Below are 27,354 nucleotides of genomic sequence, written 5' to 3' on the forward strand. Positions count from 1 at the left end.
AGCAGGGCAGTGTCATACATCAGACTAGTCCAGTACATCAGTAGAATAAGAGGAGGTGGGAGACTTTCAAATCTGTTTGTCACTGGAATATCATATCGTTGGAGAATCTCCGCCTCAAGTGCAGGAGTTCAAGTAGGGATCTTGTTCACGAGTGAGGGAAGGATGGAGCGTGAGATTGACAGGTGGATCGTCTGCAGTGATGCGGTCGCTGTATTGGACTGTTGTGGTGAAAAAGTTGAGTCCAAAGACAAACCTCTCGATTTACTGTTCAATCTACGTTCCTACTCTCATCTATGGTCATGAGCTTTGGGTAATGGTGAGCGGTCTCCATAGAGTGATTTGGCGTTCCCTTAGAGATAGGGTGAATAGGTTGAGAAGCTTAGTTTATTTTATTTATTTTATGAGACAGGGACAGTGCACAATATACATTAACTTTATCAAGAGAGATGCATTGTACCAGGTTGTAGCACCAGTGTTAATTTCCACCTGTCGTCCCTGGGCAGGTTAATTGATTGATTGTATTTAATTGACACAGAAAGGCCCGGAACCTTCTTGCTGTGAGACATCAATGCTAGCCACTCAGCCACCATGCCGCCCTCAGCTCACAGAAGAGGAGCTCAGAGTAGAGCCACTGCTCCTCCATGTAGAGAGGAGTAGCTAAGGTTCTGGGCATCTGGTTCTGGGCATGTCCCACCAGCAGGAGGCCCCGGAGAAGACCCAGGACACACTGACTGTGTCTCGGGCTGGCTTGGGAACGTCCCAGGATCCCTCTGGAAGAGCTGGAGGAAGTGTGTGTGGAAAGGAAATACTGGGCATCCCTGCTTAGACTGATGCCTGCACAACCTGGCTCTGAATAAAGCAAAAAAATAAATAAAATGAAATAAAATGGATGGATGTTATTCAAAAAATAAAGGACAACTTTGGACAGTTTATTTATTTATTTTCCTTTTTTGAAGAATTCTGTTAACATCTCTAGTACAACATAATTACTGATTTTAACATTGAAATCTGTAATCTGCATAGCCTATTCATAGTGATATCTTAATGTCAAAATCCTTTGAAAATGACACTAATAGCTATTGAATGTGTCACTTACTATTATGTATTTACACTTCCAGCACTCACTAATGCATCTCCTATTATTATGGTTAGTTGTCGCTGTCAAAACAACATAGAAACATACTGAAAGCTTGATTTGTTCTTCCTTTTGTTCCATCTCAGAAGCAAAGCCCGGATATTAGAATACGATGGATGTCTCATTCACGGCCTCATGGTATGTTTTAATAAAGACCCATGGGTATTATAATATCATATGTCTTTGATAGTAAACCCAGATCTCCAGAGACAGTGACATGTTGTGTATAAAACGTGCAGTATTGTCAGGGGGGCTGTGCTAAAGTGGGGAGGATGACATTGGATTTAAGTCTTTCCATGTATTTGGTAGGCTACATTGTTAAAGCAGAGTAAAGCTAGTCTCGTATCCCACAGAGACTATAGTACTGTCTTATATCTGCAACGCTTTTGTTCCAGCCATCGTCGACCCAGTTGCCCAGGGAAAGATTTTTGTTATCAAGTGCACCGTCTAGTTGGATTCTGATTTGTAAAGATTGAGATATAGGTTCCCTACGGATTTTATTCAATGAAGAGGAAGTTCTTGTACTGTTAGAGGATACCGTTCAGATAATCAAATAGTATGTTGAGTTATTCATTTTCTATATTATATCAGGTTTGTGGAGTTATCTATGCTTTTCAATAACCCACTTAAATAAAAGTACTAGTTCATAGTGATGGGACTTTTCGGCTCTTTTATAGGATTTGAATCTTTAGGAGCTGTTCAAAAGACTGTCTCTTTTTATATTTGTTGTTTATGACAGAAGCCAACTTGAGAACTCTTTTAAACAACAAACTAATCAAAGAGAGATATGACTACGGCTTAGATCTGTTTAAAATGGTTCAAACTGAGAGTGTGGAGTGTGTGTACCCATTGGAATGATGCATAAACTAAATAAAATCCTGCACTACAATAATAATAATAAAAGTAATAATAGTAATAAAACATGTTATGATGATGCCCATTGTGTTTTTTTTTTTTTGTTTTTTTGTGGCACAAAGCTCTGTGTTGTCTACTGTTGCCTATCTGTGCAAAAATAGATAAAAATATGTTTCTTTGTTTTGTATCGCAACAGAGATCAGAAGTATCACGTTTTTCTCCCAAAATAATTGCCATCCTCGTCTCCAAAGCCTAGCTCACTATAAACTACAGCTTTTGCAATTAAATAGTCCAGTGTTTACCATAGAAGAGACTAAGGTAGGCCCCCATAGTCAAATTTTTTGCCACTATAGTCTAAAATTAAGCAGAAAAAATGTAATAAAAATGATGATACTTTACTATGCTTCTAATCTGTATCAGTGTTTTTTTGTTTGTTGTTTGTTTATTTTATTATTTATTATTATTATTATTATTATTATTATCATCATATTATTATCATTATATCATTATATTATTATTATTTATTTATTTATTTATTTTTTTTTACAAGAGGCAATTTTGAAGGTATATATTGTAAATGTCTTACATAAGGATTGCTTGTGCCACCATAGTCTCAGTATTAGGGTTCCCACTCTTTTTCACTGACAAAATTTCAAAAACTTTTCTATGACTTTTTCATGAGCTAAAGTGAATTTTCCAAGACTTTACGGCACCTATATGTGTAGAATTGAGCATACTTTTAGGGCTAAATATGAAATGACTTGAATGAATGACTTCCCTTCCCTAAAGAGCACCACTGAGTTGGATCTACTGTGTATTATCCTCTGGAGGTCCAGGAAGTGCTCCTTTTGAAACCTTTTTTTTTTTTTTTTTTTTTTTTTTTAATTAAATGTTAAGTCTTTAGTAATATAGTTTTTTAACATTCAAAATACTGTCAGTGCATTTATTGTCGTCTCTTTTAAACAAATGGCGCATAGGTTCGGAGATAATCATAATAGCCTAATTATTAACAGAAGGCTGTAGTTATGTCAAAGAGCTACCAAAATTTCATGAGTTTTCCAAAATTTTCATTGAATTTATGAAATTCTATGACTTTTCAAAGCCCAGAAAAAAATATATTTTCAGTTTCCATGATTTTGAACAGGATATCCATGACTGTGGGAACCCTGCAGTATAAACCAACACTGAGTACTAACTATTACTACAAATGCAGGTCATTAAGTAATTCAGGATATTTTTATTTGTATTTTTCAATCTTTCAGCAGTATTCTGGATAAAAAGAGAGAGAATTCCTTGTGCACAGCAGCATTTGCACTATTCAGTGAGTGTCCCACATGGGCCGACCCCATATATTGTGTTGGATTGCATTTAAACTCCATATTGACACACGCATCAATACAAACATTGAATCATTATTTATTGTTACATTTGGGGCTTTCGCAAGTGTCATTTTATTCCAGGACACTATATTGTGAATTGGGATTTTTCAGTCCCTTAACAATTTTTCGCAGATAAACCCAGCGCTGTTCCTTCCCCATTTAATCTCCAATTTTAAACACGACTGCTAGACAAAATATTAGCTTGTATATGCACAGATGGTACAGCTATCCACATCATTGCAGTGCAGTCGTGAAAGTGTCCTCTAAAAGTGACAATAATCCCACTCTCTGTATAGAGGAGGATATTTTTGACAAGTGCGTCAAGATGGCTGCCAAAAAATCGGTTTTAGCTGGGCAAATCTTTCATATACTACAAATCACTTTTACGGCATTTTTTATTTTTGATTCCATCTGCTTTGTGTTGTCGCTCGTATAAGGGGTGACCATGCGCGCTGCACTGCAAAAACGAAAGTCTAGTCGAGTTAAAATGACTTGAATTAAGACATTTTTATCATGACTTGAGTTAATTTGACATAACAAGTAAAATTATCTACCAACAGAACACGTTCACTACACTTAAAAGTTGCGTTGAGTAAATTTTCTGGTGGAGAATCCATGAAATGTTTTTCTCCATGGAGATGTTGTTGCTTTGTCTGGACCTTTCTATCTTCATGGTGACCAAACCAGACTAAGTCACAGGTCTGATCTACGGAGAGGCGACCCCGCTCACAGACAGAGTGCTTGTTAGATATTTTTGAGCTATAAAACCACGTGTAATTGAATAAATGTAAGCTGTTTAATGTGATACTGTGGAACATTTGAGGGACAGCAATGACATCTCCATAGAAACAAGCAGACTACTACCAGAAAAGTTACACAAGGGACTTTTAAGATAAGAAAAACAACAACTCTATGCACTCAAAATAAGAAACTAAATCGAATGTTGCTTGAATTAAGAAAAAAACACTTAGTCCCTTGGTAAATAATTTTAATTGTCAAGTTGAATCAACTCAAATAAAGTCAAATATTCTTAATTGAAGTCATTTTAACTTAGCCCGATATCGCTTTTTGCAGTGTAGCCAAACACTTAGAAAAGGGGTTGGAAAGTTCATGATAATCGTTGCTAAATATTGCAGAGGACTTTTGCTAAAATTCAAGGTGAAATCAGTAATCACGGTCCGTTAGTGTTTTGGGCAGTTAAAATCAAGTTAGCATGACATGTGAATTATAACTGTTAGCGTGCCTGCTAGTTATGTTCAAGCTGCTCTTAATTTTCCTCTCTACGCTTTCAAAAGCAATAACTGTTCATTCTGGGATTTTTGGGGCTGTTTGAAATCACACTTGAATTGGCAGAAAACACCAAAATTACTGGTAATTAAGTAAAGTAATCTGCAATATTCCTTCTTATTTCAAGGGTGTCCACACTTTTCTCATCAAGGGCCACATATTTAAACATAGAGGGGCCTTAGACTAGTCGTTAGTACAGTAAATACTTAAAGGTTCTATATTACAGAAAATTGACTTTTGTTACTTTAAAGCCATAGTACAATAGTGTTAGGTCATCAAAAACATACCTGGAGTTGTGTTTTGTTTCAGTCACACATGTTTGAGTAGAGTGTTTGTTAATTTCTCAAAAACATACCTGGAGTTTTGTTTCATGTTTGAGTAATTCTTTAGTACCGTAATTTTTGGACTATAAGTCACTCTGGAGGATAAATCACAATGAAGAAGAAAAAAAATAGCCTAAGTCGCACCGGACTATAAGTCACACTTTTATTATTATGTTTCTATGTAGATATTAATATAAATGTATATAAAATCAGAGACTAGGAACCAACATTTCATCTTGAAAGACAAGTTATAGTAATAACAATAGACCAGAGAACAACAGGCTGTTAACATCACATATGAACAGTTCTTCAGATAACTAAAGCATAAACAACATAAGAAATTTACCAAACTCTCCATCTCACTCCAAATCACTAAATCCATTGAATTCTTCATCCTCTGTGTCACTTCTGAGCAACTGCGCGACTTCCGGAGGTAAACAGAGCACCACTTCCTCTTTTGTGTAGCTGTTGTCAGATTCAGCATCAGTTTCAGTTACAATTATTCTGGCCTTTTTGAATCCCAACAGGATGGTTTCGGTTGTCTTTATGTTTGTTTAAATTTAAAACTTTCAGTGGTACAGAAGTAATGGTGCAATCGGCTGACATGATACAGACAGGACAGCGGCTCTTTCTGCAGGAGACATGCGCAGTAGAGTGAAGTGACAGTGGTACAGGAGTAATAGGAGTAGTAAAATTTTAATATATAAGTTGCACCAGAGTATACATCACAGAACCATCCAAACCATGAAAAAGTGCCATTATAGTCCGTAAAAAAAGGCAATAATCTGTACATCTCCAAAGCTCAAAATGCTCTGTTCCACCTGGTGATGTCATAAATCGGTTGATTTTCAAGTTAACAACTACCATTTACCTTTAGTTCAGCAGTGATTGACAGTTCCAGAGATGAAATGATCCAAATGATTCTAGTGAAAGTGTACGGAGTTTAAAAAGACAGTGGAGCACAAGGTGGACGAGAGTGTTTTCTGTTTGAGAGAAGAGCACAGCCTAAATATGCAGGGTCTGAGTGTTATACATGTATGACTGAAACAAAACACAACACAACTCCAGGTATGTTTGTGACGAGGAAACATTACAACACAGATCAAAAATGGCATCATATGTGGTCTTTAAGCAGTTTTAGATTATATGTTGGGTTTTCTCTCCTCCACCTAAACCTATGCTCCCATTTGTACCACACACACACATGCACACACACACCTGGCCCTGTCCCGTGCTCTGGGCTGCAGGCGGCTCTAACAGTGAGGGACAGTGCTGCCATAGACTGTAGTTTATTACACCTGCAGCTGTGAGCCTCATGCATGTTTAATGTGGGACATTTGCGGCGGGGGCTGTGTGTCGGAGTACGCTCAGGCAGGGGGACCATACACAGGCCCTTATCTACTCTACTCTCTCTCTCTTTCTCTCTATCTATCTTTTCCTCTCATACTCTCTTTCTCCCTATCTTTTCCTCTCTCATTCACACACTCTCTCTCCTCTATCTTTGCTTTCTTCTTCCCTCTCTCTTCTCCTCTCTTTTCTTTCTCTCGCTCTATCTCTCTTTCAATGCAATCTGCCTCCCTATCCCTTTCTCTCTCATTCACATACTCTCTTCTATCTTTACTTTCTTCTTTCCATTGTCTTCTCTCCTCTCCTCTTTCTCTCTCTCTCTGAATACAATCTGTGTCCCTACTCACTCTTCCCCCTCTCTCATTCACATACTCACTCTCTCTCTCATTCATATACTCTCTAGCTCTCTCTTTCCTCTCTCTCTTTCAACACAATTTGCCTCCTCTCTCTCTCCCGATATCTTTCACCCTCTCTCATTCACATACTCACTCTCTCTCATTCACACTCTCTATTTTCTCTCCTCTTTCTCTCTCAATACAATCTACCTCCTCTCTCTCCCTAGCTTTTCTCCTCTCATTCACATACTCTCTCTCTTTTCTCCTCTCTTCGCTTTCTTCTTTCCTCTCTCTTCTCCTTTCTCTCTCGCTCTCTCTATTTCAATACATTCTGCCTCCCTTCTCTTTTATTCAATTAATCTCTCTCTCTCTTTCACATTCACACGCTACTCTTTCTCTCTCTCCCTCTGTCTCTCTCTCTTCTTCAGTACAACCTGCCTCCACACTCTCTCTATCTTTCACCCTCTCTCTATCTTTCACCCTCTCTCATTCACATACTCTATCTCTCTTTTCTCTTCTCTTTCTCTCTCAATACAATCTGCCTCCCTACTCTCTCATTAACATACTCTAACTCTCCCCTCCAAACTCTCTCTCTCTCTCTCTCTCTCTCTCTCTCTGTCCCTCTTTCTCCTCCTCTCTCTCCTCCTCTCTCTCCGTCTCTCTGAGGACACATCTCTTTTCGGGCCGGTGCACGAGATGAACACAGGATATACATGTGGTTATCACAAACAGACCGGGAGGAAAGGTGGGCTGTGTAGTTTCGGTTTTTATGGTTTTTTGATTTGACTTTGACCTGAAGATAGTTTGAAAGAAAAAAGCTCTTTTCATTTGAGGCCTCACCAGTGCAAAAAAAAAATGTACAAACTCCTAGAGTGTTGTGATTCATGTACAAACCGTCAATTTTATTTTATTTTTTTACATTTTACTGCCCTTTATACATAACATATAAAATAGAAGTATCTAGTATATTTGTGCTTTTTATATAAAGGGTGTACAGATTATTTTTTTTTTAAACCAAACATATAAGAATTTACAAAGTGTCCAATTGAATCTTTGACAAAAACAACTTTAAAATATAAATTAAATCAAAGAACACAACAAGTAAAACATACAAGTATTACTATGTCATTACGGGTTGCTGAATATTGCTATAATTCTCAAGAAATGAAGAAAATATTTTAGTTTTAGTTATAACTTACACTGCCTGTAAAAAATTTAGACACACCTCCTCATTCAGTATTTTTAATATATATTTTTTTACTACTTTCTACATTTTATATGCACACAGAAGACATCGAATATATAAAGTAAGACATGTAGTTATGAAGCAAAGAAAAAAAACAAACTCTTATATTTATTTGAATCTAAAACAAGTTTAAAGTGATTGGGATTTATTCTTTGTTTACTACACTCTATGTGTTCATTCACAGTTTTGATGTCTTCAGTGAGAAACTACAATGTAAATAATAATCATGGAAAAAAAAAAAAAAAGAAAGAAAGAAAACACAGACATGAAAAGGTCCGTCCAAACTTTTGACTTGTAGTTTAAATGTCCTTAACAATTATGAGCTCATACAGATAAACTCACAGCCCCCCAAAAATGAGCTGATCCTACCTGACAGGCTTGTTCGTGATGTCCGGGTCTCGTGCGGTGACCACGCCCACCAGCGCCCCCACTTTGGCGTCCTCCTGCACCTCCAGCACAGTGCCCTCTGCTGGCTGGAACATAGGAGGCTCATCGATGTCCGTCACGCTCACTCTCACGATGGTCTGGTCCCTGAACGAGCCCAGGTCTACGAAGCGAGGGTCCACGTGCTTGTTCACCGCCTCCACCACCACATTGTGTGTGCGCTTGGTCTCGAAGTCCAGAGGCTGAAAAGTCAAAGAGGATTTATTAAAGGTCTTATATAATGCAAAAAATTTACTCTTGTGAGCTTCATTAGAGCCATGAGAGAATGTTGTTTTCTCATCAAAAACATACCTCAAGTTGTGTTTTGTTTCATTCACATATGTTTTGAGTAACCCTTTTTAGTCTGTCTACATCTCCAAGCTCAAAATGCTCTGTCCCACCTTGTGATGTCATGAAGGGGTAGTTTTCATGTTAACAGCTACTTCTTATCTTTAGTTCAACAGAGATAGGCAGTTCCAGGGCTGAAATTATCCAAATGATTCTGGCGAAGATTTATGGAGTTTAAAAACACAGTGGAGCACATCTTGCATAACCACATGAGATCATAAGGTGGAATAGAGTGTTTTCTGTTTGAGAGAAACAGAAATTCAGCCTAAATATGCCGAGTTTGTGTGTCAAAACATGTGTGAATGAAACAAAACACAACTTTGGTTTGTGATGAGTAAACAACATATATATATAAAAAAAATTTAAAAACATAGAGATGACAGTTTACAGTTCATCATACTGTTCTCAACTTCACTGGTTGACCATTCTAATCCACTGACCAACAGATTGGCGATACGATTCCAGCTCCCACAGATGAATGCTGTCATTGTGTCCTTGGGCAAGACACAACCTACCTCAGCCCCAGTGTCTGAGTATGAATGTGTGTGTGTGTGTGTGAATGGCTGAGTGCTTCCTTGATGTAAAGCACTTTGAGTCCCTCAAAGTTGGAAAAGTGCTATATAAAAATATGACCATTTACCATGAAAGACATGGAGCTGAATTAAGTAAGAGTTAAATGTGTCAGCTTTTATCAGGCTTTTAACTTTTATTGAAAATGTACATCATATAATTGAGAACATTATATTCATAGTGTCCCATTTAAACAATTTAGTTAAGTGCTCAAGTTGCAAAGAAGGTTGCATAATTAAAAAATTTAAAAAGATTGTGTAAAAAAAAAAAAAAAAAAAAAATCCAGCTATTCAGATCTTCCTGAACTTTCTGAAGGAGACATGGTATGCTTTTATATATTAGAGCTTAATTTTAATATACATATACACTGTATGCCTTACCACCACCAACCAGTGTCTTGCTATGTATGAAATGTATTATTACCATTTATATTTTTGCTCTTTGCTATTATATTATATTGTGATGCATGAGCTAATGTTTTCCAAAGAATTTCCCTTGTGGATCAATAAAGTTTAAGTTCTAAGTAACATTTCACCACAGCAAGCAGCAAATTTAGGGGATAGGGTGAAAACTTAAATTTTCTGAGCACTCAATAAAATAAAGGACAAGGCAGCATTGCTCAAATATACATAAATCATTAACTTATAGAAACTTATATAACACAATATGCAAACTTGAACAATGAACAAAAAGCTTTTGTTTATACAATCTTCATTCAAACAAAGTCCTTGAAGGTCAAATGAATACAAACAAGAAAGAAGAGAAAAAAAGGAAATTCAAATCTGACTCACTGAGGTTGCTGTATTTGTTTTGTGAAATTAAATCTGAAGCAGACAGGACTAGCCTAATCACACAAGATTATACTACGGAAAAAAATAAAATAAAATAAAATAAAAGTACACCAAAACATATAAAATATATATACGATACATGGAATAGACTCAATACTCAATACAGATTCTGATACAAAAATTATAATAAAAACATAATTCTTTAAACGAATTGAATGTAATTTTCAGCATTAATGCATAGTACTTTATTTAATATTAACATGTAGCCTTATATACTAGTATGTCTCTTAGTTGTCCAGATAGGTTCCATAGTGATCCACAGACATATACTTGTCTATATGTTTTTTTCTGTCCTGTAAATGTGATTATTTTAAGTGTAGAAACCTGCTCAAATGAGTTTTTAGTTTCAATACTATCAGTATTAGATTTTCAATACTTTTGACAACTCTATATGGCAGCTATGTACCCGTCCTAAACCTTCCCAAAGGTAGATGATTTAAATGCAAAACAAAGTAAAGATATGGATGAAGTCTTTGTCACTACTAACTACGATCTTGGATAAAGACTGTAAGGAATTAAACACTAGAGCTGTTTGGTTGTCAGTCTCCAATAGTGATGCAATGATATCCAAATCCAAAGCTGTTTTCATAATATGCATCTCACGATACGATGTTTATTATATGTTGAGAAGGCTAAGAAAATTGTGAATATGTTACTTTTTCCTTTTAAAATGCCTTTGGAAAAAAAAAAAAAAAAAAACCTTTGGTACTGAATTAAGATTTTAAAGTGCTTAATAACATGCTTCATGTAGTCTGCACTGAAACAGCAGGAGGAAGGATCATGGTCTACGTAGTTCCCTTTGTTTTTGGACGATTTTAGTGCCTGCAGATGAGACGTCCGATACAATTCCACAGATCATAACACTAACACTCTTTTGCTGCACCAAAACAATGAATATAACCAAAGAAACTTGTAATTCTGTATATTGTGATGGCCAACGCTATTACTGTGAAACTTTTGATGAAACAATATCACGATATCTCTGTTTTGTTACATCCCGAGTTGTCAGTGTCCAAACCATCTAGTTAATTAACATTCAATAATAGTCAATGCAAATTTGGACATCTCATCTGCGGGTAAACATGGCTGGAAATGATAATATCTTGGATGTTGTTGTTTGTGGCATATGCTAATCTTGTTGCCATCTCTCCCGGTAGAAATAGTGCATTGTGTGACAGGGAGCTGAACCAGTGCAACCCTTAAAGACTGATCCTGACAGCACCTGCCAAATACTGGACTCCATAATCTACGAACTATTGATCACAAAAACATCAATGTCCACAATACAGTACAAAGAAAATCTACAAAAACAGTGGGTCTTTTTTATGGGTTAGATAAATGTCCAAACTCGCAGAAATACTTATTGATTGATTGTGAAATGTGCATGATCTTGACAGGTGCCAGAAAAGTATGAGCTCTGAGATAAAATTCATGTTGGAGGTTTTATGTCAGGAAAACTTCGACCAAAACAATAAAAAAGTTTTAGGACTTACCTTCTTGATGGAGACCACTGCTTCCTGGGTCTCGACGTTGGTGCTGACCTTGAAGAGATCTCCTCCCTCTTTAATCAGATAGGTCATGTCCGTGTTTTCGCCCATGTCCGCGTCTGTAGCCATCACTTGTCCGACTGGCGTGCCCACAGCTGCTCCCTCTGATACCGTGAACTGGTACATCTCTGTCAAAGAACAGGCAAGGAGTTCATGTTAAAGGAACTATATGTAACCTTAAAAAAAATATTACAATCACTACTGAATCCTTAACCTGTAAATAGAGGACAGCTACAAGTTTTTTCTCATTTTAACTATATGGACAGGGTAGGTCTCTTGTGAAAGCTCAGGACCTTCCGAATTCACTCATTGAGTTGCAGAGATGTACCAGAATTACTCCCTGTTTTGTGAACAATAAAAAAGCTTTGTAATGCAGACAGCATAGAGCAGTCTCATTTCTACCTCAAGAGCTGCTTTTGGTATAGCCCATAAACTGTATAAATGGATATAGCTAACCAGCACCGATAGTGGAACCTCAAATCCAGGAGGAGCAGTGTGGTTTTCGTCCTGGCCACGGAACACTGGACCAGCTCTAAATTCTCCATTGGGTGATAGAGGGTTCATGGGAGTTTGCCCAACCAGTCCACATGTGATTTGTGGATCTGGAGAAGGCATTCGACTGTGTCCCTTGTAGTGTCCTGTGGGGGGTGCTCCGGGAGTATGGGGTATCGGGGCCCGTTGCCAAGGGCTGTCAGGACCCTGTATGACTGGAGCAGGAGCTGTGTTCGCATTGCCGGCAGTAAGTCAGACCTGTTTCCGGTGCATGTTGGACTCCGCCAGGGCTGCCCTTTGTCACCGGTTCTGTTCATTGTGTTTATGGACAAAATTTCTAGGCGCAGTCAGGGGAGGGAGGGGGTCTGGTTTGGGGACCACAGGATCTTGTCTCTGCTGTTTGCAGATGATGTTGTCTTGTTGGCTTCATTAGGCCAGGACCTGCAATGTGCACTGGGGCAGTTAGCAGTCAAGTCTGAAGTGGCTGGGATGAAGATCAGCTCCTCCAAATCCAAGGCCATGGTTCTCGACCGGAAAAAGATGGCTTGCCCTCTCCAGGTCGGTGGAGAGTCCCTGCGCCAAGTCGAGGAGTTCAAGGGCGCTTTCTTAGAAATAGGGTGAGGAGCTCAGTCACATGGGAGGAGCTTGGAGTAGAGCTGCTTCTCCTCCACATAGAGAGGAGCCAGCTGAGGTGGCTCAGGCATTTGTTCTGGATGCCTTCTCCTCAGGAGGTGTTCCGGGCATGTCTCCCCGGGGAAGACCCAGGACATGCTGGAGGAATTATGTCTCTTGGCTGACCAGGGAACGCCTTGGGATCCCCCCGGAGGAGCTGGAGGTAGTGTCCAGGGTGAGGGGAGTCTGTGAGTCCCTGTTTAGACTACTGCCCCCCTGACCCGCCCCCGGATAAGTGGCAGAAAATGGATGGATGAATTTCTCTTTTGCTATGAATCCCACCTGGATGACTGAGGAATTACACAAACATCTATTTAAAATACTTTACAGGCAATATGCACATAAAGTTTCTCATTTCTTGAAAACAGATATTTATATCTTCTCACAAACTTCAGTCATGTGAAAAACAATGTCAACACTAATGCCTCTAGAACTATCCTTCAGATGCACAAATGAAAGAGGATTTTTCATAACTATACTGACAATACAACTAAGCCTGCCATATGCCTGTTGTATCTTAACTACAGAAAAATTACAGAAGCCAATCAAAGCGTACTGCGCCATCTTGGACTGCATCTTATAAAGTCCCCACTGCAATCTAATTTCACCTAGTTTATCCCACTGACGGAGTAAATATGATTCGGCGAGATGAGAAAAAGGATTTAAACAGAAATACAGAGGTGTGGGGAGACATATCAAATACAATCAGGCAACTGTCAACCTGCTTCTCCCATCTGCAACAAAAGTAATAGTGTTATGGTTTAAAGACTCCAAGAAAGAGGATGGAATTAAGTGGCAAACGCCTCTGAGGAGGAAAAACACCATTTATTTTCAAACAAATTGCTCGGAGGTATTCATCATGCAAATGGCTTTATTGAGATAAAAACAACTTCTGGTGCTTTGGGGGAATTGCTCTAATGTGAATGCGCAACAAGTCTATTATCATGATAAGAAAGTGTATTTGTTAAGGTAATTGTAGAGCAATGTGTTAGTGCAAAACATTTATTTAGTTAGGGAATTAGCTTAGTTTTGTAAATTGAGCATATTAATTTGGGGTTTTAGTCAGTTTTAAGAGCCAAAAGGCAGGGCGTTTTGAAATGACTAATGGGGAAAAATAGCATAGTTTTACGGTAGAATAAGTTTTTCGCTTATTCTACCAAATTCAACTCCAAATTGAGTCTTTATGCAGTGCTGGTCATATGGTGGCCTAGTTGGGAGAAGGGACCGTGATTCTTCCGTTTGAGTCAGTGCTTAATTTGCATCAAAATTCAAAATGCGAATGGCCAAATGTTTCTGATTTGACCATTAAAAATGGACAAATCAGTTTCCTTCTTTCACCGAGGTGACTCCCGCTCGTGTTAGCAACAGGTTTGATTGACAGTGTTGCTAAGCGCCAACTCCCTGCTAAGGTTAAGTTAGTTTAGGTTGCTTTATTCGTACCCTTAGGTAAATTTGTTTTGCAGATTTGAGAGGCTGGTCCCACATTTCACATTTCATTCATCCACATTATGTACAATAAACACATATAAAAACACAATTACAAAATAAAGTGTTACAGAATGGCTTTGTTCCATAAATAATTAATAAAATTCATCCATCACGCTTGGCCAAGATCACAACAAACATTAAATATATAAAAAAACACATGATTTTCTTCAAGACAACGTACTAAAATTGACAGATAAAAAGATTACAGTTTATTCATAAGTACAATGTTGCACGTCTTTTAGAGTACTCTGGGCCTGTAACTGTCTTGATTACAGGGAGTCCAGGCTGCTCTGAGGATGGACAATCACCTGACTCGCCCATTTGACCAACTGATACACGGAGTTCTTGTTTTTAGCCGAGATGCTCCTAAACCATGAGACCAATGAAAAAGTTAAAACTGATTCCATAAAGGTTTTATAGAACAGTGTCATTATGGTTGTCTACATAGTAAAAGGACAACTTCCTCAAACAATGAAGGCATCGGTGGCCTTTTTTAAACATAGCAGTACAATAATTGTCAAAGCTCAAATTAGAATCAAAGAGAGTTTCAAGATACTTATAGGAGTCTACACATTCAACTGACTGCCCCTTTATATACGTGACGTTATTCTGAGGCACACTTTTTCTTTAAAGTCAATAAACATATCCTTTGTTTTGGATACATTTAGGTGAAGATATAACTCTTCACACCATTTTACAAAGTCATTAACAACTGGCCCATGCTAAACCAGCAGTGCAGGCTCCAGATTGACTCCTTGGTTGCTACGAAATTCCCTCCTATAACTTCCAACCTCGATGAGCTTCATTTGACTGGAGATGAACGCTATGCACGACGTCACACTCCCTCAGTCCACTTCATTAAACAGTCTATGGTAAAGCCCCTTTAGTTAGAGAGTTCTTTTTGAAGAAAACAGCTATTTATATTTTCTCTTGTTGACGATTCATGGACAAATGACATTGGCCAATTGCTATGGCAACGCATACATGAAAAAACATCTAATATGCTATCAATTTATTGTTTATTGTAACTATGATCCAAACAGGTAAACACAACATTTAACTGCTAATAAATCGTGAGGAAACAGTTCAGAGAAAAATATCAAGGCAAACTAACTTGTGTGTAATATTTCATGCGTGTTATGCTCACAGTAGACACACTTTATGTTACTTGTCTTTATGTAAAAATAAATGTTATGGTTATGAAACTTTCTTTGCAAACCCCAAATGCCAAACTATGCCTACAGCTGACAGATAACATTTTTACCATTTCTAGAGAGTAAAATAATGAAAATATAGTCAAGCTAACAGCAGCATGATTGACACAAATTCGATAAATGACTCAAATTGGAGACTGACAGTTACTATTTGGATGGAATGACTATCTCAGCTCATATCATTGTATTTTATATGTTTTATTTTATCTGTTATGCCATCTGTTTATGATTACAAGATACAGGCACTGATTTTTACTGTCTTAAAATGTGAAAAGCTACTTGATTTTTAAAGGTTTGCAGTGGTCCAAAGTCATTCCTCATTTCTATGCATTCTGAGCATCCTAATTATTTACCCCAATGAGCTTCTAGGCGCTTTTCACAACTCTCTGAGACCACATTAGCTGTGACAGTAAAACTAACAGCAACTAGCATGCAAATGGAAACTTCCTGATTCTCTGACAGAATTTGGTTAGACGTCTTGAGTTACTTTCACATCCTATTGAGCCATATTGTTTACTTGGGCTGTTCCATGAAAAAAATAAAAATAAAATAAAATCATGACTACAATTATTTTGATCATAGTTGAAAGTGAATTATTTGAAATGATCACAGATGTAAAAAAACAAAAAAAAAAACAGCAGTATTAGTTTTGTAATTCATGCTTTACAAACTGTCGTACACAGCAAAAAGAAAGAAATAAAAAAAAAAATACTTTAATTAAGAACACTTTAGTTTATCTGAGTAGATTTAACTTGACAAGTAAAATGAACTACAAATGGAATAAATGTGTTTTTCTTAATTCAAGCATCATTAGATTGTGTTTCTTATTTTAAGTGCAAAGAGTTGTTGGTGTATTTGCATATTATATACAAAAGTCTTGTTCCACAGGTAGATAATTTTACTTGTCAAGTGAAATTTACTCAAATTATGATAAAACTTTCTTAATTCAAGTCATGTTAACTTGGTTAGATTTTCCTTTTTGCAGATTACAAGTGGCACTGCACCAGATTTTAAGAGCAGAACCAGCACCCATATCACCCACATAAATGCCCTCTCTCTTGTCTGTTTGAGAAAGCAAGTAGCTCCCTCGCGCTATCTTAAAACCATTAAACTCAAAAACCCTGTGACGAATCCATAACATTACAATGAGTCCGCCATCATCCATATTGATTCTTCTGGAGCCGTGCCCAAAGAGAACAGATCTTTTGTGCACTGAAACGCGCCACTTCTTCATTTTCGATAGACTATTTTGTTATTGTTTGCTGTTATAGAGATATGTAAGATAAATTTAAAGTTGGGGAGACTTGTGGCCGAAGTTGCTTTACAGTGGTTGATGCCACAATGGTGAAATTACTGGTGTCAGTGGCCTGCAGGTTGAAAACAATATTGCGCATCTTTCATCTTGTGGCTGCTTGGATGTCCACGCTCATTATATGTTGTCTACAAGTTACAACTTTGTGCTTTGTTCATTTCTTCTCTGGCTTGGCCTTTGTGGCTCTGGCTTTGACCCCGGGTTATAAACAGCGTTCACAAGAAATGATTTGCTTCTCTATGTGTTATAAGATAAAATACAGTTTAACAGTCTGTAAACTATCAAATGTACAGAAGATATTTATTTCTGGATATTCTGTGCTGCATAAAACAACCCAGGCTCAACTCAGTTACTTTTTCTACAACTTTTATTTACTACTACTACTACTGCTACTCCTACTACTACTTTTCTATTGTTTTATATTTTAAAAGGTACTTTTTGTTACACAACATTGATTTGCGAGCTTAAACTACGTTATAATGCTGTTACCTCATTAAAAACATATTTGGAGTTGTGTTGTTTCATTCCTGCATGTTTGAGAAACCCTTTACCATTAGTCTTTTTACATCTCCAAAGTTCAAAATGCTCTGTTCCACATTGTGATGTCATGAAGGAGTAGTTTTCAAGTTAACAGCTACCTTTTACCTTTCAGTAGAAGATCAGCAATTTCAGGGCTGAAGTTATCCAAATTATTCTAGTGAAGATGTATGGAATTTAAACGGACAGTCTGGAATTTTGGACATAGGACCTCATTTCCTAGTGAGCCAGAGTGTTGGAGACGTGTGGAGACACTTTTTAAAATATTCCATCCAGTCCTTGTATTTGCAGAGGTCGCCGGTGCTAGGCTAGTGCATGTCAATGGCCATAGTTAGCCTGCCACTAGAAACAGTTTTACCCACTCCACAAAACACCTGAAGCAAAACAATTGTAACACCAGCTTATCGATGTAAATGTCTGTGTTGATAGAATAATTTTAGAAGTTAAACCAACCTTGCATTTGAGGATTTATATCTGGGCAGCATCAGCGAGTTGTACTTCCTGTTAGAAAGCTTGGCAGCGGCGGACTGAACGTAAAATTCCCCTGCTGCTGAGAAAATAGTCCCTCAACATGTGACGATTCATGCGATGCAAGGTTAGTTTTATTTCAAACATTATTCTATCAACACAGACATTTACATTGACAGTCTGGCGTAATAATAGATTTGCTTCGAGTGCTTTGTGGAGTGGGTAAGTCTGTTTTTAGTGAAAGGATAACTATGACCATTGACATGCACTAGCCTAGCACCAATGAAATATATTTTTAAAAAGTGTCTCCACACATCTCCAACACTCTGGCTAACTAGGAAATGAGGTCCTATGTCCAAAATTCCAGACTGTCCCTTTAAAAATACAGTTGAGCCCTTCATGTATTACCACATGACATCACAATGTGGAACGGAGTATCTTCTGACTGAAAGAAGAACCTAAATACTAATACTAAGGACTTGTGTGTTAAACTTAAATAAAAAAAAACAAAAAAAACAAAAAAAAAACACAACTCCAGGTAAGTTTGTGATGACGAAACAACATTATAACATAGATCAGAAAACAGAGTATATGGACCCTTTAAAAGTTACATTTTTAAACACACTAAACACCAAGGATTATGTTTTTTTTGTTTTTTTTTTAAACCAGAACTATTACTGATTGTCTGTTTGCATACGTACATACAGGTAGAGCTATTTTGATAACTACTTTGACTCCTTTGGCTTTCGAGAAACAATTTTACAGTACCATCTCTCTTGGGTACAATTCTATACTAACCACCTCAGATAATGATGTTTTGAGCGGCTTTTACCTTCCTTATTTTCCTCACTCCATCTTTCCTCCATCATCTATTTTGTTCATTTCTTCCCTGACTGTCCATTTATCCCTTATATTTTCTATACGAGTCCAATAGTGCGCACATAGAGAAACTCACTCTGAGGAAAGCGTGGAGGGTTATCATTAACGTCCGTGATCACTATGGTCACCGTGGTGGAGCCGGAGAGCCCGCCCAGTTGTCCTGCCATGTCTGTTGCCTTGACGACCAGCTCATAGCGATCTTGAGTTTCACGGTCCAAATCTGCCACAGCCGTCATGATGATTCCTAAAGAAGGAGGAGAAAAAGAGGAGATGAACTGAGGACACATTACTGGTTAGTGGGGCAGTAAGTGTCTAATTGCCATTTTTCTGACAAGCATAAGAAGGCATTGTGCTTTTGTCTGCTTTGTCATTCTATAGTTATAATCTTTGACATCATAAATGCATTTTGGATGTTTTAAATAAACGCAATATTGATCTAAAACTATATTCTGGAGGTGAAAAGTCAACAGTTAAAGCCAAGTTAAAGATGCATTGTGTAACTTTTTATGAGGAGAGTCTGGCAAATGCCTTTCTTCATGGAGTTGTTTTTGTTTTGTCTGGAATGTTTCACAGTATTGCATTAAACCTTTCTATCTTCATGGAGACCAACACTGCAAAAAAACTAAATCTAGTCAAGTTAAGATGACTTGAATTAAGAAAGTTTTATCACGCTTTGAGTAAATTTCACTTGACAAGTGAAATTATCTGCCAGTGGAACAAGACTTTTTGTACTTAAAATATGACAATACATCTTACTTCACTTAAAATAAGAAAAACAACTAATTTCTGCACTTAAAATAAGAAACAAAATCAAATGTTGCTTGAATTAAGAAAAACACACTTATTCCATTGGTAGATAATTTTACTTTGTCAAGTTAAAACTACTCAAATAAAGTAAAATGTTCTTAATTTAAGTCATTTTAACTTAGTTCGATGTTTTTTTTTTTTTCCAGTGAAACCAGACCAAGCTACAGGTCAGATCTGTGGAAAGGCAACCTTGCTCAGTCAGCCTGTTTTTTGAGCTATTTTTGAGCTATAAAACCACCAGTAATTTAATAAATGCAAGGTAGAGTTGTTTAATGTCATAATGTGGAACATTCTAGGCAGAGCAATGAAATACTGCATCCATAGAAACAAGCAGGTGACGGGCCCCCGACCAAAAAGTTACACAATGCACGTTTACAGTTAAAACCATACTTCGAAACATTCTCCATTGAGATATGAAGCTTTATGCGATGTTATGGCCAAAGGAACAACATTTCCAGTTTTTCATCGCAATAAAAACACATATAATGAAAAACAACAACAATAACAACAATATTTCTTTGTAGTTTATTTTTGGGCACCACCTCGTGATGTCATGAAGCTGCAATTTTGAATTTAACAGCTACTTTTATGTTTTATTTAGTAGAGAATGGCAATTCCAGGACTGAAATTATCAAAATGATTCAAGTGAAGATGTAAAGAGTTTAAAAGTACAGTGGAGCCCTTCCTGTATTACAACATGACATAACAGGGTGGAACAGAGTGTTTTCACAACTCCAGGTATGTTTCTGATGAGGAAACAACATTATAATCAGGAAATAGCATAATGTAAGAAAATAAAATTGGAGAACAAAGTAAGCACAGAGCAGCGGACGTGGAACAGTGGCGGTGACAACGAATCTAGATCGAAGCAATGACATCTTTAATGAGGGAGAATAAAGATTACTCAAACGTGAAGGAAACACAAATCTCCCTTTAATAATTGGATTCAGTTCAAAGTTCACATTTTAAAAACTGAAATATGAACTGACAAACTAATACAAGAATCACATTTCAGAACACCTTTTTATCTAAACTACAGGGTTAGCAGTTTTTATATTTAGTTGTTTGTGGAGGAAATGATTCTACTTCAAAAACTGCAGCCTTTGGGATTCGCTAATTGCCTTCTTACAAATTGCAATTAGGATTGGATTACGATATATCTTGCAGCCCTACTGGTTAGTACTTACGGAGTATAATATCTCTCTATATCTCCCTTCGCTACTGGAATATCAGCCTGGGCTAAGTACTACATTACGAGGTCCACACTTCCTATTTCACCTCGACTGGATGGGTAAGATTGTGTGGCGCGTTAGCCTCTGCACACGCGCGGTTTTATGGCGTGGCTGTATTAAAATGAATAATATATTGAGGGAGAATGAAGGCATGCCTCAACCGCCCCCAAACAGAATATAACACCTTTTCTATGGACAATCTGAGAAGTGGGTTTGGGGGGGGAGACTTAGGGGCACAGACATTGGCGATGGCAGGGAAGTGCTGGAGCTTGTAGTGTTAATGCATATCAATTCAGCAGATGTAGACCGCAATATATGGCGTAAATGGGTAGTAATATTGTCTGCAAGCGATTTATGCTTGATGTGTTAGGTACTGTGAAATTTCATTTGTAAATATGATGATTATGACTGTGTTTATGAGTATACATACATTATTAAAGGTCTCATTTACAGCGGTCCCTCATTAATCGCGGGGATTACGTTCTAAAAATAACCCGCGAAAGGTGAAATCTGCGAAATAGTCAACTTTATATTTTACAATTATTATATCTGTTTTAAGACTGTAAAACCCCTTACCACACACTTTATACACTTTTCTCAGACCCTTTTGCATCCTTCTTAAAACTTATTGCTGCTGTCGTCCTCACGTTCCTCCTTCTCCTGCTCCTTTATGTAACAAACTGAAGACTCATTAATTCTGTAATGGAGCCCGACAGTGCAGAGTCCTGCATGGGTCCATATTTGGAGACTCGCACCCACTCGTTAATCCGAGATTATATCAAACTTTTGCGGTGCACACGCTACCGACTGAACCAAGACTTAACCAGGACTAACCCAGGACTATCCTAGGACTGATTCCAGGACTGAAGAGTAAACCAGGACTGAACTAGGACTATCAACTATTTGCGGGTACCCGACCCGGTGCAGGACTTTGCTACAGCCGCGTAACTTCTACTTTCCTTCAGCATGTCCAGAAGTGCAACTTTTTGTGTGATGGTTAACATCTTCCTCTGCTTTTTGGGTGCGACTGCAGGAGCCTTTGTCGGTGCAGAACGTTTCATCAACACTGTGGGTTTTGTCAGGGAGAAAACTTGGAAATAAACAACACACAGAATCGCAGTGCTAGAAATCCAACATTATGTAAATTTGGCTGAACGCATTCTGTACTGTACAGGAGACAAGAGTCCCTTAGCCAATCAGGACGCAGCGGGAGGAACACAATACACTGTACAAAAAACAAGCAAAAAAAAATCTGCGAAACAGCAAGACTGTGAAAGGTGAACCGCGATATAGCAAGGGACAACTGTAATGCAAAATAAACTCTTTTGAGCTTTAAGCCATGTTATAATGTTGTCATCTCATCCAAAACATATCCTGGAGTTGTTTTTTGTTTCATTGTCTACATCTCCAAAGCTCAAAATGATCTGTTCTACCTTGAGACGTGATGAAGCTGCAGTTTTCAATTCAACAGCTACCTTTTAATTTTTGTTCAGGAAATCATCCAAAAAACTCTAGTGAGGGTATATGGAGTTTAAAAACACAATGAAGCACTTTTGTATCACCAGATGACCTCACAAGGTGGAACAGAGTGATTTCTCAGGGTTTGAGTGTTGTGTGTTTGTGTGTGAAAGAAACAAAACACAACTCCAGGTCTGTTTGTGATGAGGAAAATGCATTAGAGATCAAAGAATAGAGTAATTTGGACCCGTCAATCTGAAAAGTGCTTGATCATTTTTATAGCAATATCGCCCAGCCCAAGTTAGACATATTTTTGGCAACTCGTATCTGAACTTACACCAGCAAACCTTATATCAACTGTCGGTAAAGAATGACAAGATCAAAAAGATCAAGAGATGAAAATTCGTTCTGACAACCGTATATTTCCACGACACTGTCCGGTATTTTCGAATGCATTTTAGCCAAAAACATCACTACACTTATTTTTTGGACAAATAGAATTAAACAATACAATAAACATGGAAACAAAAACTAACAAAAAGCGCAACCCTTAGCCTCCCGTCACCCGGAAAGCAAAAATAAATAAATAAATAAACATGGCATAAGAAAGAGAACATAAACTAAAACAAATACATAAAAAAAAAATAAATAAATAAATCATACAAAAGAAACACCAGTAACAGTGGCAGTGCAGTATAGCCATATTGTTACCCCCCATTTTATTTATATATATTTATTTATTTTTACCAATGCATTTCTCGGCCGTCACTCTGCCTGAGGTCTGCATTGTGTTGGGTACACAGCTCAATGACTTCAGTCACATTTTGCTAGCGGCTCCGTTGTGTGAGTTACCAAAATACTGTAGCATGTAGCAGCGTGTCAAAGAGAAGGACGACAAATGACATGTCCTTTTACGTTGGCGGGTGCCAGAAGGGAAACATGCAAATAAGCCCTGTCAGAAATAGACCAGTCCATAACTCAGGGACGCGGGGTGGTTTCTGCAAAAAAGTGTGTACGTGAGTTTATATACTGCATGAACTCCAAGCAGTTTTAAAGGTGATATTGTTTCAAGGTGGGAGATTTGTTAAAAAAATATATAGTGTTTTGGTTTGTATCCTGCTTTTTTATATATTTACTGAAAATTTGTAGACTTGTGAGCTGAGCATTGAACACAATTGTGCTGGTAACTGTAAGGAAATCGCTAGATTGCCTAAACATGCATGGATGCCATCTAAAACCTTAAAAAAAAAGCTCGCAAAAAAGTTTATTTTGCATACTACCCTCTCTTTAATGTTCTCACCACCCCTAGAGCACAATAGAATCAGGGAACCAATTTTTTATTTTTTTTTTGCTCAAATAAACCTTAAAAAAAGCAATCAAAGTCTACAGAAAATTGACAAAAATCTGCACAGAAAGCATTCAGCAACAACAATATATGAATAAGTCACTGTCTGCAATAGAAAACATGATTTGAAAAGACTGCAAAAAGATCAGTTGAATATAAAAGAACAGAAATTGTGAGAAAGACTGGAAAGCCGACCAAGACCATTTCTGGTGTACTGAGACAATCTTGTTGTCTCTCATCTCTGCCTCTCATCATCAAGAAAACAAATGAACAAAAAGAAAAGAGAGGGAGATTCACTTTTAATATGAAGACAATATTATCCACCCTCTGTCAGTAAAAGCATGTGGTTTGATGCTTTTTTAAGAAAGAAATGAAACTATTTTTGATGGCACTTAATTGAGATTGATTGAAATGGGGAAAAAAGCTCCTAGCACCACTTGCCATTTTCTTTGGTTTTCATTATTCTCCAGCATTAAAAACACAATTAATACCTTAACAAGGAGGTTCAGCATAACAATGGACATTTATTTAAAAAGCTAAAAAGTTAAGGCTTTAATTATAACGCTATGTGCTCCGAAAACAAGTTCTTTTACACTGAGGTGAAAACAAAAACAAATTGTTGATTTTCCATTATTTTTCTCGGGCTCAAATTGTGTTTTTTATTCCTCTGGGCAAAGAAAATATTTTGCACTGTAAACCGGCAGAGGCGCCCGCAGTGCCACCGGAGCCCGCGTGGATCAAATCGAGTTTATTTTGTTCATATTTTTAAGACCTTAGGCAGCTTTTGGTCATGGATGTTTTGTAGTTGTGATTTGTTCTTCTGCGCGCTGTATGGAAAATTAATTGCTTTTATATTATCTCAGACAAAGCAAATTGACTTGTATGTCAGCCAATAAAGTACACTTTCAAAGTACAGAGCTGACATGGTGGCTCAGAGAATAAGAGATAATAATAATAATAATAAGAGGATGTAACAAAAAATCATGGTGGCATTCTTGTTCATATTATAATGCCTCTTATTTAACAAAAAACAACTCTCTTATAATGGGTATTCTAGATTTTTGAGTAGATTTCAATTAAAAGTACAATAAAGGAATTGTTTAGTCCTTTTCAAAAAACATTTAAGATGCACTACAACATGCTTGGAGGAACACTTAGCCACATGTTTGTCTCCATGGAGATGTTATTGCATTAAATTCAATGTTTTATTCAATTACAGTTTAAAATTTAGAGGTACGACACACTTGTCTATGTGGAGATAGATAAGTTTGATGCGATAGTGTGGGACATTCAAGGGAAAGCAAAGGCATTTAAATAGGTAAAAGAAGATGAAGGACCCTCTAAATCTCAAAAAAGTTATAGTGCACCTTTAATGTGTCATTCACTGGCTCCACCCTACAGCTGTCACAGGGTCACGGGGCTAACTGACCGATATGGCATAAACGTGTGGTCTTTAGGACTACACAGTCACTAACTTATACACCAAACTCGTAGACTTAGATACTCAAGTGTGTCAGTGTTACTCAAGTTAATATGTACTGTGCACTTTGAACTACTTTGTTTCCAATTGGTACCAGGGGTGTAGTGGGCGTGGTACACAGGGGTATGCCGTCCACCCACTTTTCCCGACGTGAGATATAAAAAAATAACAAATACAAAATAACGTACAACTTAAATATCAAACCGGAACTATTGGCAATGGTGAAAACAACCTGCTCATGATATCTGCTGTTTTGTCCTATAGTGAACTGCCACATGAGGGACCAGGACTAAGCCAGGTCTAAACCAGGACTAAACCAGAACTGAGTGTCGGTACAGGCCTGGAGACATTTACATCGACAGTCTGATGTAATAATAGTTTTGCTTCGGGTGTTTTGTGGAGTGGGCAAGACTGATTTTAGTGGCAGGCTAACTATGGCCATTGACATGCGCTAGCCTAGCACCAGTGACCTCTGTAAATACAAAGACTGGATGGAATATTTTAAAAAGCGTCTCCACACATCCCCCACACTCTGGCTCACCAGGAAATGAGGTCCTATGTCCAACATTCTGGACTGTCTCTTTGAGAAGTATCCCTAACCAAGAACCTCAGATGATAAAGATCCTATATTACGCAAAATTAACTCTTGTGAGCTTTAAGTCATGTTATAATGTGGTTACCTCCTCGAAAAAATACCTGAAGTTTACATCTCCAAAGTGCAAAATGCTCTGTTCCACTTTGTGATGTCATGAAGCTGTAGTTTTCAAGATAACAGCTGCCTTTTACCTTTAGGTTAGAAGACATGGGACATTCTAGGGTTGTAATCATCCAAATGATTCTAGTGAAGGTGTATGGAGTTGAAAAAACACAGTGGAGCACTTCCTGTAATACCACATGCTCTTACAACGAGGTGTGAAGTGCAACAAAACACAACTCCAGGTATGTTTGCAGTGAAGAAATGTTATAACACAGATCAGAAAACAGTGTAATTTGGGCCCTTTTAAAATGCTCCAATCCACAGGCCGTTTATGTGTGCGTAATATTAATGAACCCGGGTCCGCAGATGTTTCGTCTCCTTCTCTCTCTTTGACCTCCCTGACATACACCTATTAGGCTACTCTGTCCGCCTACGCAACATGGGGGAAGAGGAGGAAAAGGAGGGGGGGGGGCAGCCTCAGGAATGACCCATCCAGTCTCCAGGCTAGTCCCACCAAAGCACAGCCATTTATCATCCAGGCACCGCACCGAGCGAATCAAAGCGCCCAGACCGAAAAAAGAAATGATTAGAACTTTTGTGCCGCTCCCTCGAGGGGCATTTAAAGGCAACAGCCATGCTAAGCTCGTACTCAGAGACGGTGGGTCAGGTGCTGTAGTGGCGAGCTGCGGCACGTCCCATATCTACAGGGAGGTTTTTACGTATAGTGCAGGTTTGTTACAGTTTGTTTACATGTGTGAATATGAATACATAGTGTTGTCAGGGTTTTCACATATAGGTTGGTGCAAATCTGAAAAAAAAAAAAAAAAAAAGCATTTATATGTTTTGCAAAAGTTGGACGTTAAATTACAATTTTCTTAATCAATCGTCGGGAGAATTAACGATCCATTTTTATTAAAAGTATCATCATTATTATTACTATTACTAATCTGCATAAATAACCTCAACTTTACAACATATAAACCATAACCACCATAGAGCCACATCAGCCCAATGTTTGAAATTATAAAGTGTTTAATGCAGCTTTGACACATTTGTTAAAGTTTTACAGAAACAAAACTTAAAACTGCATAAACTATAAGAAAAAAAAACAAAACAGCTCTTTCCTGGTGTGGTGATGCAGTCAGCTTCTGTCTGACTAAAGGACACGACTCAGTAGAATATGTGTGTTCTTTCTGTGACAGAGGATGTGCTGCTGATGCTGACAGTGAGTGTGTTCAGTGTGTATATCACATTGGAGATGGTTCATGTTTTCAGAGACCATATGTGAGAAGGTTTAGCACAGCTCTTGATGTTGTAGTAAACAAGATACTGCGTATACATGCACCATGACGAAACCGGAATACTGATGTGCATGTAAATGCACTCACTGAGTGGTATAGTGATCTCCAAGGAGGAGCCAGAGCTGAAAAGTGGGACTGTGAGGCCGCAACTCCAGTATTTGCACTGTCTGACGCAGCCTCGTCTCCTTGCACTACGCTACGCACAGCAACCTACATTTGGTTTGTTGATTAAAAATGAACAAAATTGACGAAATTCTTAATCATCAATTATCAATTAGTCAATTAATCATGCCCGTCCCTAATGTGATCATATGGGTAAATTTGGA

The 27,354-nt window shown here is 37.7% G+C and overlaps 1 protein-coding gene across 1 annotated transcript in view; it reads right to left on the minus strand.

The window, feature by feature from the left end:
- Positions 1–27,354, minus strand: part of LOC110173763 (cadherin-22) — a 202,901-nt gene that overhangs the window by 95,334 nt on the left and 80,213 nt on the right. Inside the window, exons 4-6 of the mRNA XM_020939773.2 lie at positions 18,785–18,952; positions 11,593–11,774; positions 8,277–8,533 (exon numbers count right to left, since the gene is read on the minus strand). Of these exons, the coding sequence (XP_020795432.2) occupies positions 8,277–8,533; positions 11,593–11,774; positions 18,785–18,952 (607 nt within the window). The remainder of the gene's footprint in view (positions 1–8,276; positions 8,534–11,592; positions 11,775–18,784; positions 18,953–27,354) is intronic.

Source organism: Boleophthalmus pectinirostris, unplaced genomic scaffold (assembly GCF_026225935.1).
Source record: "Boleophthalmus pectinirostris isolate CB_2022bp ecotype Guang Dong unplaced genomic scaffold, ASM2622593v1 HiC_scaffold_3, whole genome shotgun sequence".
Lineage (NCBI taxonomy): Eukaryota > Metazoa > Chordata > Actinopteri > Gobiiformes > Gobiidae > Boleophthalmus > Boleophthalmus pectinirostris.